The 14,491-nt window shown below is 39.6% G+C and overlaps 1 protein-coding gene across 10 annotated transcripts in view; it reads left to right on the top strand.

Annotated features, from left to right (window-relative positions):
• ARHGAP12 (Rho GTPase activating protein 12) overlaps positions 1-9,269 on the top strand; it is a 79,126-nt gene extending 69,857 nt beyond the window's left edge. For 9 of the 10 annotated variants that reach the window (XM_068404954.1, XM_068404957.1, XM_068404956.1 and 6 more), the window contains 6 exons: positions 679-798; positions 3,742-3,840; positions 5,948-6,025; positions 6,712-6,846; positions 7,130-7,232; positions 7,669-9,269. In XM_068404954.1, the coding sequence (XP_068261055.1) occupies positions 679-798; positions 3,742-3,840; positions 5,948-6,025; positions 6,712-6,846; positions 7,130-7,232; positions 7,669-7,843 (710 nt within the window). In that variant the 3' untranslated portion in view covers positions 7,844-9,269. Of the gene's footprint in view, positions 1-678; positions 799-3,741; positions 3,841-4,994; positions 5,233-5,947; positions 6,032-6,711; positions 6,847-7,129; positions 7,233-7,668 lie in introns of those variants that run through there. The other variant, XR_011048529.1, reaches the window with a different exon arrangement.
• Positions 9,270-14,491: the final 5,222 nt, after the last annotated feature.

Here is a 14,491-nt window from a genome sequence, read left to right as displayed (position 1 = left end):
ATAAATTATTTTGAATAAGAATTCTTTTGTCCTTTTACATGTTCAAGACTGATTAGAATTGTTTTGCTTGTCTTCTTTCTGTGGTACAGCATCTGTAAATATTTGCACTATTAACTTAAACTGCAATTTTGCTAAGTTGCTAATAATGTTTTATTGGCTTCTTTAGAGAAACTAAACATTTTTAATTACTCCTTCAGAAATTTAGAGCTAAATTTCTTTTAGCTGCAGAAATTTCTTCCTAAGCACAGAAGTATATTAATCAGGCAGACTATTTTCTGTCTTTTACTTCCGGGCCTTATATGTAATTTGCAAGATAGTATGTATTTCTTTCAAAAGAGTTAACTTAATGAAAGGCAGGACTGATTTTGAAACATAGGTATATTTTTAAAATTCCACATCAATTTCATATGTAAGCTGCCATTTAGTTGGTTTCACAGGCAGCATTTGGTTTTACAAGTTTTTTGTGACAGGGTTGTCTCTTGGTGGTTTGAAAAATGGATGCTATTTACAAGGAGTTCCAAAAAGTTAAGGAAAAAAATGTGGATGCATTGCAAATTTGAGTAAGTTTTTAATGTATTTGAGCTTGATTTTTTTTTTTTTTTTAAATGTTGGTTCCTTGGCAGATAACTACAGTGTTGGTTCTGTGGATGTTCATGCTAAATGCGTTTCTCTTTTCAGCGGTGAAAGCACCCAGCAGTATAGATTCCACAGATCAGAAAAAGACCAAAACGAAGCTCAAGAAGTTTCTTACACGGCGCCCTACGTTACAAGCTGTCCGTGAAAAAGGCTACATTAAGGGTAAATGAACCTTTTTAACAAAGGAAATAATTTGAAAAGCTGAATTTAGTAGTTTCTGTGTAAAAGAGGGTTAAAATGGTCTAGTTTTAGAGTAAAACGTATGTATATAGCTGGTTTAACAAAAGTCTTGGATGTATAGTGAGACTGGTGATTGAACTGGTGATTGATTGTCATTTTTCTGAGCACTGCTACTAGCCACTAAACTTCATGGAGGATGTCCTCTCGTTCAGCTCACTGCTGGCAAAACTGCAGTGAAAATTGAGGGCCCAGGAGCCTGTTTGGACTTGGAGTGCTTCTTAGCTGGAGAGTCCATTTGGTCTGCTGTTCTGAGCTGGAAACTTGAGATAGCTGATAGTGATTTGGGATACAAGGGAAAGAAAAGTCCTTTGGGTACAAAGCTGAATGCATGTGCTCATCTGTTTCACAAGGGTGTTTTAGTCTGAGTGGAACCAGACAGTCATGTGCCATCTCATAAGAAATGAAATATTTAGGCAAACCAGGATGAGGCTAAAGGAATCTTAACTTAAACATATTTTTTCGCTAACCTTTTTTGAAGGTATACATTTTTAAAATCATTTCACGAACAATGAGTCTTACAGATATTCTTGAATCAAACTTACGGAAGAATTTATTTTCATTTGTCACACTTGTAGAAGCTTTGAGAGTACAGTATTTGCACAGGTTTAAGTTAATGTGTTTGCGTAAATTATTGACTTGCTACTCACTGTAAAAGTTTATTTTTTTATTTGTATGCTTTAGCAGGACTGTAGGCGGTGCTCTACTAGGGTCAAAATAGCATATGGGTAGGCAAATATCAGACCAAATCCTACTATGATTTGCCTAACTACATACTTTAACAGGTGTGCTTTTGTTGCATGTGGTGTTTGATATATTTAAATACCTGCAAATATAATTTAACTGTAAATGATGAGGTTTTTATTTGGGATAAGGAGGCATTAGTACCACTCTTTGATGTTTTGCTCTGCTTTACAGCTTAGTATTCATGTCATGGCTCAGTGACGTAACTTCTGACATTAGCAGCAGTGAACGCTAGGCCAAGTTTAATTTGTACTCATCCGTGCTGATAATTGGATTTTTAATAAAGATGTTAAGGAATGGAGAGTTTGTTTTTATTTAAAAGCATGTTGTAAAGTTTAAAAGTTGCATCTGCACTGTACAGTTTTACATTTACTGTATGAATGAAAAATACAGAAGTCTTTATTTAAAAGCCCAGTGTACTTTTCACGGCTGCTACAGAACAAGCTTAGTAAATGGAAAACTTGGCAAACCCAGTATAAGCAGAAAAAATAATGAAAAGTTCTAGGAAAAAACCCACTTGAAACAGCATGCACTAAGCAGAGAAGTACCTGTGCTAAAGTTTTGTTACATGGAAAAACAAAATTACAGAAGTGACTTTAAGATTAGAGGAAAAAATATGATTCCTGTATATGTGGAAATTATTAAAGTCAGAGGCAATTGTAGCAAATCAGTCTGTTACATGCTAGTATTTTCTTGCGCTACGTAATCTGCATTGCTTTACCTGCTACAGCTGCATGCTAGCCTGGCTTTCTACTGCGTGGGCTTTTTCAATCCCCTGCTACTGATTTTGTGTATACAGCTGGCTGTGTGAGTAGCAGCAGCAGGACTGAGGTGTTTTGGGGCACTGGCCTTGTACGCATACAGCTAATAATACCATTATATGCCAGTTTTCATGCTGTATAATTGGTTTGGTGTGCTGTTTGGATTTCCCAAAGCAGTAGTCAGATGCAAGTGTTGCTAATGAATCTGCTTAAATTACTAAACATGAAAAATGGGCTAGATGCTGTCCATGATGCAAATGCAAGAACAGTTTTTCTCTTGCATAAGCTCTGAAGTAAGATCTACTAGATACTGCAAAGACAGCCACTTATGTACCTTATTTAACAGATCAAAAAACCCCCACCACAAACCTACTTTCCTTTGAGAGTGTGAGCTTTGCCTCTCTTATCTCAAGACCCTATTTCAGTCTTCTGCATCTGAACAGAGGAGGTCATTATTATTTGAGCATCTTTGATGAAAACCATAGAAATGGGTCTGAGAAGGATTTTGCTGATAACATAACCTGAACAAGAACTGATAACATAATCTGAACAAGAAGAGTTAACACATTGCTGAAATACACTAAGACATTACAAGAATCTGTTCTTTATCTAAGCTGATTTTCATTTTTGCTTCCGTTCATGGTAGAAAACAATCCCCCTGGACTGTGTAGTTTTGAAAACAAAAACTCAAAATGACCTTTGCCCAGAAATACCTGCATTTAGATTCCAACCTTGCAACCAGGTTGCCTATGCATAGTCATACTTGCATCTATTCAGAGCTCTGTAATATAAAGGTCTGTCACTTAGAAATCCATGTCAGAACTTGAAAATGTTAGAAGTTAAAGACTCTACATTGAAGTAAATTAATATGTAATGCTGAGTTAAACAGTAGGTGCAATGAAAGATGAAGTTTTACAGGGCTTTTCCCCAAGCAATGCCAAAAGCTTTCACTTTGGTTAAAGTTTATTATCTCTGTTCAGATTTGTAACAAAGATTACAGTAAATTTATTCTGAACTCAGAACAGGAACGGAGTGTAACAGGATATTTTAATCTCTTAAATTTCTCATTACAGTAATGACTATATGACTCTTACAAGTATCTCCTGATGGATTAAAATAATTTCAGTACCAAAAGTTCCTTACTCAGACTAACATTTGGGTAACTGCTGACACTCTCTTACTGGGAGCTTTTTGTTGTTGGGAGCTGCTGAGAGCTCTTTTCAAAACTTTCCTTTTTTCACTCTAATACTGCGACAATTGTATCCAGTAGTCTTTGCCCATTGTAGAGGTTTGTTTTAACCTGAACTAGTTCTGTCACTTGAGTCCTGATCCACTGTAAATCAGTCTCTTTACTTTGTTTCAGATCAAGTGTTTGGTTCCAATCTCACCAGCTTGTGTCAAAGAGAAAACAGCACGGTGCCAAAGTTCGTGAAGCTGTGCATTGAGCACGTTGAGGAACATGGTATGGTGAAAATTTTTTGTTTCCAAATCTCTGTTGCTCACCACGCTATCTTAATTTTAAATGTTTTAATCCTTAAAGTGCTGCAGATTTCTTTGGGGAAGATGATCTGAAACCTGTATCTGTAGATAGCAATGAGTTTTCAAGAGTGGGGAGGTAGGTGGGATCCAAAATGAGGAGCGGGGAGGAAATATATCTGAGAAACTGATGTGCTTCAGTATCTTTCAAGCTGAGGAGAAGGCAGGATAGCCTTCTAGCAGGAAGGCTCTAAGGAAAGAGGGATTACAAGTGATAGAAGGGCTCAGCCCATCAATGTTTTTTTCAGATGAAAAGAGAGAGAGACTGTCAAAATGTGGCTGCTCACTTTTGGAAGGTTTAAGCATGCTAACAAAATCACTTCTATTAAAACTTGCTTGAAACAAACTTCTGGAAAAGTTGTGTTCCTGCTCTATATATGTTTTGACTACCAGAAGACAAGTCTATCAGTTTGATGCCCTTCAGCCAGTTACACCAATTGCTAATGTGAAGTTGTATGCAGTTCTGGAGATTGAGTCAATATGTGGACACTGATAACTTCTGTTTGATTTCATTGAAAATAAGTCTCTCCTACCTAATAACTGAGAAAAATATCTTTGAAAGCTACGTGTGTTCTGGGTTGTCTGATGTAAAGGACATTTTCACATTTTTGTTGAAAATATGTTGGTTGTGACTCCTGACATGGCTGTAGTCTGTGCTGGTTTTCTTGCTTGTTTCTTGCTGTTGTCATTGCCCTATTTCTTGGAAAAGTTGACTGAGGGGGTTATGGAATCTTCATAATCATCATTCAAATATATGTACCAGTCTGTTAATCTGAGAACATTCTCTTGAGAATCAGGATAAGTGTTACAGAGGAATACTACATGTGAATTTTTAGGCATCTTCCATGGGAACTTAGTGTAGGATTTTGTTGCAGCATGTAGTGCTTTCTCTTTCTCAATGCTGCTATCTTACAGCCTGGGAGGGGAAAAATAACTGCTTCTATTGACTTACTCCAGTTCGACAAACTGCCACCTTGCTTGTAACAGCAGCCTTTATTCCATTTGTGTTCTGCAGTTTGTGAGAAAGGGGTTATTCTGCTTTGTTCTTTTTTTCTTTTTTATTTCTTTTTTATTTTAAAGGCAGGACTGCAGTGGTGAAGTTTTCCTTTTTTAAATACCTGAGGGGAAGCTGACAGAAGTGAACAGCTTTTTTTCCCCCACTTCTCCAACTCTTCCTCCTACTGCCAATACACTTCAAATCAGTTCTTTCTATAAAGGAATGACTAGTGGATTATGGGGAAAAGGGATATGTCAGATGGTGCTGGTAACTGTGCTCTGTTGCATCAGACAACTCCTTGAGGAGCTACAGGGACTGCAGGTATTCCAGCAACACTCACCCTCTCAGTGGCACTGACTCACATGCTGCATTCAAGTGGTGTTTCAATTAAATACTTTACCTCCTAATCACTTCTGAGTAACTGTAACAGCAACCACAGAGACACAGTTTTCTCCTTTTCTCATTGAGTGTGCAATGCTGCGAAGGCAAGGGCTACCCATTTTAGTTTTGTAGGCTGTTGGGTAGTGATGAGTGTGCATGCACATCATTCCTTCTCTGTGCAAGCCTGGTCACTTGACAACTTGGAGGCGCTCTATGCATGACTTGATTTGATTTTTCTTAACCATACATTAAAAGATTAAACATTCACAGAATACTTGGTTCTTGCATGTTGGACTCCCCTATACCCCCTGGCCACCCACCAAGAGCATCTTAAACGAGACACGTGGTCTCATTGGGGAGACTTGGAACTGTTGCCTCATTACTGCTGTTCTACTGTGTAAGAAGTTTTGAGAGATTATTTTGAGCTTGATGCTACCAAACCTGTGTCAGCAAACTAAACTTCCTCTGCTACGTCCTGCCCATCAAAAAAGCAAGTTTAACTTTTTTTTATTTTTGGTGAACCAAGTGTTCTTTGTTACAAGGTGGGTTTCTTCTGGTTTTAGTTTTGCTGAGTAGACCTATAAAGAAGCAGCCAAATGATTTCAGAATTCATACATACATAAGGTATTCACATGGATTTATCCCTTTGTTTTAGGATTAGATGTTGACGGCTTATACCGAGTTAGTGGCAATCTTGCCGTGATACAGAAGCTAAGATTTGCAGTCAATCATGGTAAGCTTCCTTCAACTGTATTACAATTGTGTATATTTTCAGATTTTTGAAGTTCATAGAAAGCTCAGGAAAAAAAGATGGTAATAGAATTTGGTGGGGAGGAATTATTTAAAACAAAATAACTTCATACCTTATGGAAAAACAAAGAGCATATTAAGCTTTCACTAGCATTAAAATTGTAAGTTAATGCTTTCTAGAGAGATTTGCTACTTCATTTTGGTATGGGGGTGCTTAGCTCCTCTTTGGCGTACTCTGTATAAAACCCTTTCACGTGGCTATACCTTAGTGTTTTGTTCAGTGGGAATCAATAGGCAGCTTGCAACTAGGAAGAGGACAGTAGCCCGTCTACGGTCTGATCTCTCATTTCCTGATTGACAGGATCTAACAGTAAATTTTGTGTTATGTCAGCAGCTCCTTTTACCCTCTGGAGAACGCCCTTAGTGTAGGGGAGCTGCACGTAGTGCAGCAGGCAGAGTCTGGCCATCTCTGTCTGTAGTGGTTGAGTTGTTTTTGTATCCCCTTTCACACCACTGCAGCTCTGTATGCCAGCAGAGAATGGGCTGAAGTGAAGTAAGAGTATTCACTGCTTTAAAAGCAATAAGTACAGAAGAGTAGTTAAGTTTATTTTTAAAAAAAAGCTTTTATAGTTAAATAATTAACATTAATTATTCATTTTTCTCTCTCAGATGAGAAACTAGACTTGAATGACAGTAAATGGGAAGATATACATGTCATCACAGGAGCTCTAAAGATGTTTTTCAGAGAATTGCCAGAGCCACTGTTCACTTATAATCACTTCAATGACTTTGTCAATGCAATTAGTAAGTCTGGAAAACACGCGTGTGCTTTTTGTACAAGTTCTGCTCAATATGTACAATTCATTTAATTATTTTGGACAGTAAAAAGAATGTTTTGGTTACAAGCATCTGTAAGGCTTACATAAAATTGCCTGTCAGCAATGCGCGGTCCGGCCAGGAGGTGGTAGTATTTTATCTCATATCAGCACTGCAAAACGTTCGCTTTTATTCCCAGTCTGTTAAATTTTGTGCTAAAGTTTTAAACAAAAATACTGAATTTTTGTTTCAACACCTCATCCTTTTGCAGAACAAGAACCAAGGCAGCGTGTCCATGCTGTTAAAGATTTAATCAAACAGTTGCCAAAACCAAATCAGGACACTATGCAGGTGCTCTTTAGACACCTGAAGAGGTAAGCAGCAGATGGAAGGAAAGGCTTTGTGTTGCTGATCCTCCCTTAAAGCTAAATAATCCAATTACAAGTACTTGGTGACTGTTCCCACTATGTTTTCTTGCCTATATTGGACTTGATGAAAACAATATATCAGTCTGTATTTATACAAGCTTGCAGAGCACCAAACGGACTTTAGACAGACAGTATGTGTCATAGTTGTGATGTTTACTGCCAAGTCCTTCTGTTCGAGGGATTGTGAGAGGATCAGGAATAGCTTTTCAAAACAAAACTTTTCCATAGAGAGGGGAATCACAGCAGCTGTATGTCCCAATAACAAGACTACTCATTAAATAAATATTGTGAATAGTCATTTGCTTTGGACTGTTGTCTTTTTCCTGTCATCCCGTTACTCTGACACTGATAAGTCTCTTTTTGTGTATTTTTTATCTTTCAGAGTTGTAGAAAATGGAGAAAAGAACCGAATGACCTATCAAAGTGTAGCAATAGTTTTTGGTCCAACCTTATTAAAACCAGAGAAGGAGACTGGTAACATAGCAGTCCACACAGTATACCAGAATCAGATTGTAGAATTAATTCTGCTGGAATTGAATTCTATCTTTGGACGCTGACATTTTTCTTGGAGTAGAAACTGGAAGTGATGGGTTGGCAGCAGTACTCCATCAGAAGGAAAATATCTTGCTGTACATGGTGTATTATGTTTGTGGACCAAGCAGCAGCTTGTTTTTTGCACTTTTGGGGAGGGGAGAAAGAGGAGAAATGTTTGACCACTTTAATGCGAATTAAAGACAACAGTTTGATTTCAATGTAAAAAGTGAATTGAAAAGTTTATAGTTTGCCTTTTTTAAAGTAGCATTGGAAAAATATAAGTTCATACACTGGATTTCTTGGAGAGTAAAGCTATTAATCTCAAACTGGATAATCTGGAATCTTAAAATTCTTCCACTTGATAGGGTAAAGTCCTACCAACTGGTATGGAAAAATTCAGTGAAGATATGTCTTAAACTTGTGTTACAACCTACTCAGATGTGTGTGACACTTTTCCAAGGGGTTTCTGCATGCAGTGACTGTCTTAAACGTGTGCTAACGGTTTGGTTTAGTTATTCAAATCTAATTCCTCACTTGATACTGCTGACCTTTCCCCCCCACCCCGCCCCCCCGCCTTTTCTTTCTTTCAGTTTTTCCCCCAGGAACCTTTCTGGAATGTCTTAGTTGCTTTCTAGAACAGCACACTATTTCAAACACTGAACTTGTAAGAATATCCAGCAACGGATATTTGTTTTGTGGCATAATAGAAGTCATATTTAATAAACATGTTCATTTTTTTCAGGGTACTTCCTGAGCTAAGTTTTGTGTTATACTGATTTAAAGCTAAAATCCTAAGTAAATACCAACTGTAACACTGTATTGAGTTCTTGGTATAATGCTGTGGTAGTGGAAGTTTCTTGATGTAAATACAGGCTGTCCTTTTGATTCTTGTATATAATTCAGTTCCTGTATAGTTTAAGAACACTTTAGTCACACATTTCTAATCATGGGAAGATTAGCTACAGTAGTGTAATGTTTCCAGTGGATGTCTGGGTTTCAGCAGGGAAACAGGTTATGGGGGGGAGGGAGGGACCTAACTGTGTGCACTTTTAGATGTTAATTACATTTGCAGGCAAATAACTGTAATGCAAATGGTACTGGAGAAATACTGAGTGTGCTTGCTAAATTGTTAATGCACTACAAGAGGAGCCTTTTAGGTTATTTAATATGTACAGGATACGTTAGAAAAATGTATTATGAATTCTAACATCTACAAATAGTGAAACTCATGTTTTGATAGATAGATGTTTGATGGAATCCATGATGCTAAATTTAAGATTTTCTTTTTACATTAATGTAGAATAATTTGTAAAATTGGTTTTGAAAGATTTTGTTACAGGGAGCATGGTCTGCCGAAGACTTTTTTTAAATGTATTTTTCTAGACTAACTGCTGTATCTGACATATTTGTTATGTCTAACCTGAATAAAGAAAACCGTCAGTTCTTTCAGAGTTTTCCATTCACACTTCAGACAACATGAACACCCTTTAAACAGTAGGACCGATATATCTTACCGCTTTGCGTGGATGCTGCTTGTGGCAAAGAGCTGTCATGCTGGATTAAAAGATGAATGCTTACTTTATAACCTGACAATTTTAGGAACTTCCCAGTCCCTTTCTTTAACAACTTGAATTCTAACATAAGGCTCAGAGAGGGCAGAAGTAATTATCGATATAAATTTGCAGTCTTTAAAACATATCCCAACTTACCTGGAACCTACTGTACAGAAAGCAGGTACATTGGGGAAATAACTGTATTTTGGCTTTGATCTGTTGTATACTTTTCACAACACAGTTCTGCTTACAGCAGAGGGGATGTGTGTTGAAGTACTGAGGTGTAATCCGATGGATGGTATGAGAATTTCATGAGCATACGGCTTGCATGAAAAGTCTTTGGAGATAAAAGAGGAGATGAGTTACCTTGTGGCTTTCTCGCTGTCTTCTTGTGGTAATGGTGAAGTCTTGTGGTTTGTTGCAAAGCAACCTGGGTGAGAAGTGTGATAGCTCCATCTCGGCGTTGTGTTGTCAGCCTCCTGGGTAGGCTGTCAAATTGGTGCAGTGCTGAGTGGCAGGTGTGCCCCGAGCTATGAGAAATTATCAACAAAGTTGAAATCTGTTGCTGTAGTTCATTCAAATCCCAACTTCAGCAGTAAAATAAAAAAGAATTCCCACTGCTAAATGAGAGGGCTTATCCACAGGTCACCTTTTCTGTACAAGTGTTAACTTTTTTCAAAGAAAGATGCCTTTTTAAAACAGTTTGATAATGAGGATGTCACACTTTTCCTTGTAGTCCCCAGAAATAAAGCATTTTGTTATTACAATATAGAGTATGGTTTTGTGCAGTGAAGTTGTCATATGTTTTGTTGTTCTCATTTTTAGTTTGTGGAGGAGAGATTATTCTTTTTCATTGAAAGAAGTGTAGTTAAACACTCAAAACATTCAGAAAGAGGAGGCTGTCCAAGCTGACCGTATGCTTGTCATGACCAACTTGAAACTATGTCAGCACATAGGGTTTCTTCACTACTTGAAATACCTTGTCTTGTTCCTGCAGTTAGCTTTATTTAAAAAAAAAATCAAAAACAGATTTTTGTACAAACACAGCAGGGGAAAGCTGTTTGTATTAGGTGAAACAATTAAATTTATATATTCCTCAGTTTGGGCTTTAAATCAGATTTGGTTCTGGTTTAAAACCTATTTGAAGACTGAATATAAACTTTTGCAGCCATAACCACTCAAAGATACTGGAGGTCCAATATTATGTGGTGGTGCCAGTTGAAATTTTGTTCCAGCACTAGAGCTGTGTTTGCTCTATAGTTCAGCTACGCAGCGTTAGTACCACACAACTCTTAGCCATGCTTGATCTGTACCAGTTACGGGTTTCTTCACTTTAAAGCTGGAGAGAGAAGTGGACACAAAAAAGACAAGGCAAATCTATACGTCCATTTCATATGAACTAATTTTTTTTAAATCAGTCACATGTAAATAAAGCTGCCTGCGTGCAAGTGGATAGGTCACGCTTACTGCTCCAGCCCAGACTTTTCCTCCCCATCTTCACAGAAAGCCATGATAAATTCCCTTTGTACTGAACCCTTTGTATCTGGCAAGTGAATCCTCCACTTGCAGCGTGAGAAAGAAGGGAGTTTGTAGGAATAAACTGACACTGTATTACCTATGTGGAGCCCTGACTTTTTCCCCTTAAAGGGAACCTGTTTATTTGGTCCCAAAGTAACGATATTTTCAGAATCAATTGGTTAATTCATAAGCCATCAAGTAAACCAGCACAGTGGGGTATTCTGCTGGGTGAAGGGGGAGGTTCAGCGTGTCTAATGAAGCCTTCTGCAAGCGCCGGGGAGAGGAGAGCTCCTCTGAAGAATCTTAATTAGCCTCCACAATTGCAAAGTTTTGTGGGCAAGCAGCTGGTAGGACTGGATCAGACCTTTACAAAAGTAGCCCTATGTGATTGTGGGACTTAAATGAACATTTTTCCCTCCCCCCATAGCATTCTTGTAAACAGAGCACTTGTAAAACAGGATCACACTGTGTAACAAACCAACATGAAAGACATTCAGAGGCGACTTGGCCTCTTGGTCCTTTTTATTGCCTTGAGAATTAAATGGCGGCTCTAATATTAGAGTTTCCTTCAACTTCCCCGAATGGATTCGAGTTTGTTAAGGTACTTAGCTACCACTTCCTTTCAAAAGAAGAAATCTGTGTTGCATTTGGCAAACTTAGAACTGCAAAGTGGAACAAGCAGGGGTAGGATCGAGTTTATTTCTCGCAGAACCTCATCTTGCAGCTTATTACACTAAAATGTAGTTGGCTTGGGAAGGGGAGAGCAGATCCTTAGTGTGAGAATAAGAAATGCAAAACGCTGAAGGCAACCAGACAAAGCAGGTGTGATGCACAAGCAAGATAGCAAAGAAGCAGTCACTTAGAATCTGGAGGAATCCAGGCCAGAGACCTGGAGAAAGCCTGGCTGACAAGAGTGTGTTGTTTTGTTTTTTTTTTCTTTTCCCACTTCAGACAATACAGATGAAGGCCTGGCTATGTTTTGTAAGGGTCAGTTGCTCTGTAAACAGGTGGAGTTCAAGTGACCTTGCAAAATGGCAGTGCCCACCTTTCTTTGGACTTTTCCAGAGCGGCTTCTACATGTCAGCTCCTCAGTGACAAGCTTGTGTCCACGTTCACTTGATACAAACACCTCAGTGCTAATGGGAGTCAAGAACTATGTTCCTTCAAGGTAATTGTGAATGCACAACCAGCATCTACATGATACAGAAATAAACTTGTTCTTAGTTTGGGAGCATTCTGGTGGCACTGTGTGCCCATCCGAGATCCGAACCTTGTGGCACCAGATCCTGAAGAGCACGGGTAGCCCTGTCTGTTACAATCTCAGCACACTAGAAGAAAGAAACGTATGAAGCTGAGGAGTGGGTTTATGCAGAAAAAAACAAAACCCTATGCTAAACTATCTTCACAACCAGTTTAGATTTGCATGTATGGTACAAATCTGCTCGGAATAGTTTGTTAATTCAGAGTGTGAAAGAAACAGCTGTCCTCTCAAAAAATAAATAGCATATTTAAAAGCTGTCATTTTTTACATCAGGCATTGGAAGATAAATGTTAAACATTGGTCAGCTTGTCTGGTTCATCATGTGCAGCAGCCAGATGGCTGGAATCAAACGGCCACCGATGTGTTATCTGGGCACTGACATGCCAGTGCTCTCTGCCTTTTCTTTAGCCAGAGGGTGATGCTGAGTGGGTGGTGGCTTGTTGGCTTTCTTCATGTGAGTGTCCTGCCTAGGTAAAAGGAAGTACCTAACCTAGAAACAGAACTGAAAAACACCTTTTTTCAAGAAAAACTTTCGTATCAGCCTGGGCTGAGCAGCGCTTTGTCTGTGGGCACCTCTGCTGCACAGTGCTGCCAGCAAGCTTGCCTGCCTGCTGCAGGGATGCTCTCCCCAGGGAGTGAGCAAGGGCATCTTCTGTGGGTGCTGGTGTTGGCAAGGACCTGCCAACACACACGCATGACCCGCTCAACTTCACAGCTTTCTTCTGTGAAGAAAAATGACGACATGGTCATGCAAGAGGTAGAGCCTCTCGCACTCACTCCCTTAAAGCATTATATATACAACGAAGGATGCTCAATGAAATAGCTATTTCATAGCTGAAGTGCTGTTCTCGCCGATATAATAGTCCTGCTCTGAGTTTTCTCTTTAAAGTTTTAAAGATAAAGCTTCTTTTCCTATTAATCTCTCCTTTTCCTGCATCCACCCACCTGCTATTCCTCCTGCACTAATAGTCAATCTGACTTGGACTGTTTGCTTCCTTATTTGTACAAGAGCCTGGAGCCCAGGGGCTGGAACGTGCTGTGCTCTGCCCAGAGCCCTGCTTCGCCTGTGCAGGCTGAGGCACGGGCCACGCAGCCATGGACGCTTCATTAAAAAGCAGTCATCAGCGTTAATGCTAAATGGTAATGTAAATGGAAGAAAAAAAGGGGAAAAGAAAAAAAAAAGCACAAACTAGAAGAATAAAAAAATGGTCCTTTCCAGGTAATTGTTAAAGCAGGCTCTGTGCTGCTCCCCTGTTTCCCAGAGTGCTCGTTCATCTCCTGTATTGCAGAAATGTACATAAGCTAAGCAATTAGGTATCATATTTGGCGTGAGACTGAGGGAAAGCAACATAATTCCGTGCAACCATTGAGTCGCCATCCGTATCGCTTGTGTAGGCTGAGCGGTGAGCCAGCTGTCAAGAGGACTGCACAATCTTCAGGCTTGCATTAAAACGCTGTGGCTATAGGCCAGGATCATACTTGTCCCCTTCTTTTGCCTGAGCTTCCCAGCCTGCCTCATTCAAATACATGCAAATAAATAACTTTCTGTCCACCTTTCCTATTCGTGGAGTACAGCAGCTCTGTGCAGCAAGCCGAGTGCTCGGGCTGTCCATGGGTACAGCTTCTTCCCCTGTATATACACAATTTAGTTAAGAGGGGGAGAAAGTTTATTATAAACATTGAACAGTGGGCAGCATCATTAGCTCTTAAAAATCATAACTAACTCCCCAGGTGGTTGTCCTAATGTGTTCTGGGCTTTCTTTGCATCCCTGAGATAAAAAAAGCCGGAGCACGTGAGGGCGGGACGCAGCGCGATGAAACATTGAGTGCGGCTGTTGCTGGCAAGGCGAACTCCATTTTGTCAGCAACAGTCTCTGACGGCAGAAGCAATGCCCATGCTGTACAAGCCAGAGATGGGGACTAGGACCTTTCTTTCCTTCCCGCTGCCTTTCTAATTCGCTAGGTCATGAGCTAAGGCTTGTGGCATGTTGCAGGCCAGACAGCGTGATTATAATGGCCCTCTCTGGTTTTAAAGAATCTATGAATGAAGTTGGCGTGTAGCCTTCCAGTTAGCCATTGGCTTCTTTGTTCCTGCTTGGCCATTCATGCCCTATATCAAAAGAAAGCGCTTCTCCTGGCCAAAGCTCCATTCCCATTTCTCTCCTAAAGTAGCAGTGCTCAGCTGAGCAAACCTGCCTCATCACCCACAGCAGCACTCGCAGCCCCGCTGTGCTGGAGCATTCCTGGGCACTGGGATGGCTGTGGTGGTACCAGGTACTGCTGCTGTCCTCACTAGTGACCACGAGTTCAATAAATTCCTGTTAAGGTTAGTCTTTCTC

Source organism: Nyctibius grandis, chromosome 7 (genome assembly GCF_013368605.1).
Source record: "Nyctibius grandis isolate bNycGra1 chromosome 7, bNycGra1.pri, whole genome shotgun sequence".
Classification (NCBI taxonomy): Eukaryota; Metazoa; Chordata; class Aves; order Nyctibiiformes; family Nyctibiidae; genus Nyctibius; species Nyctibius grandis.
The sequence above is the reverse complement of the archived record's forward strand: the minus strand, read 5'-3'. Positions and strand labels throughout refer to the sequence as shown.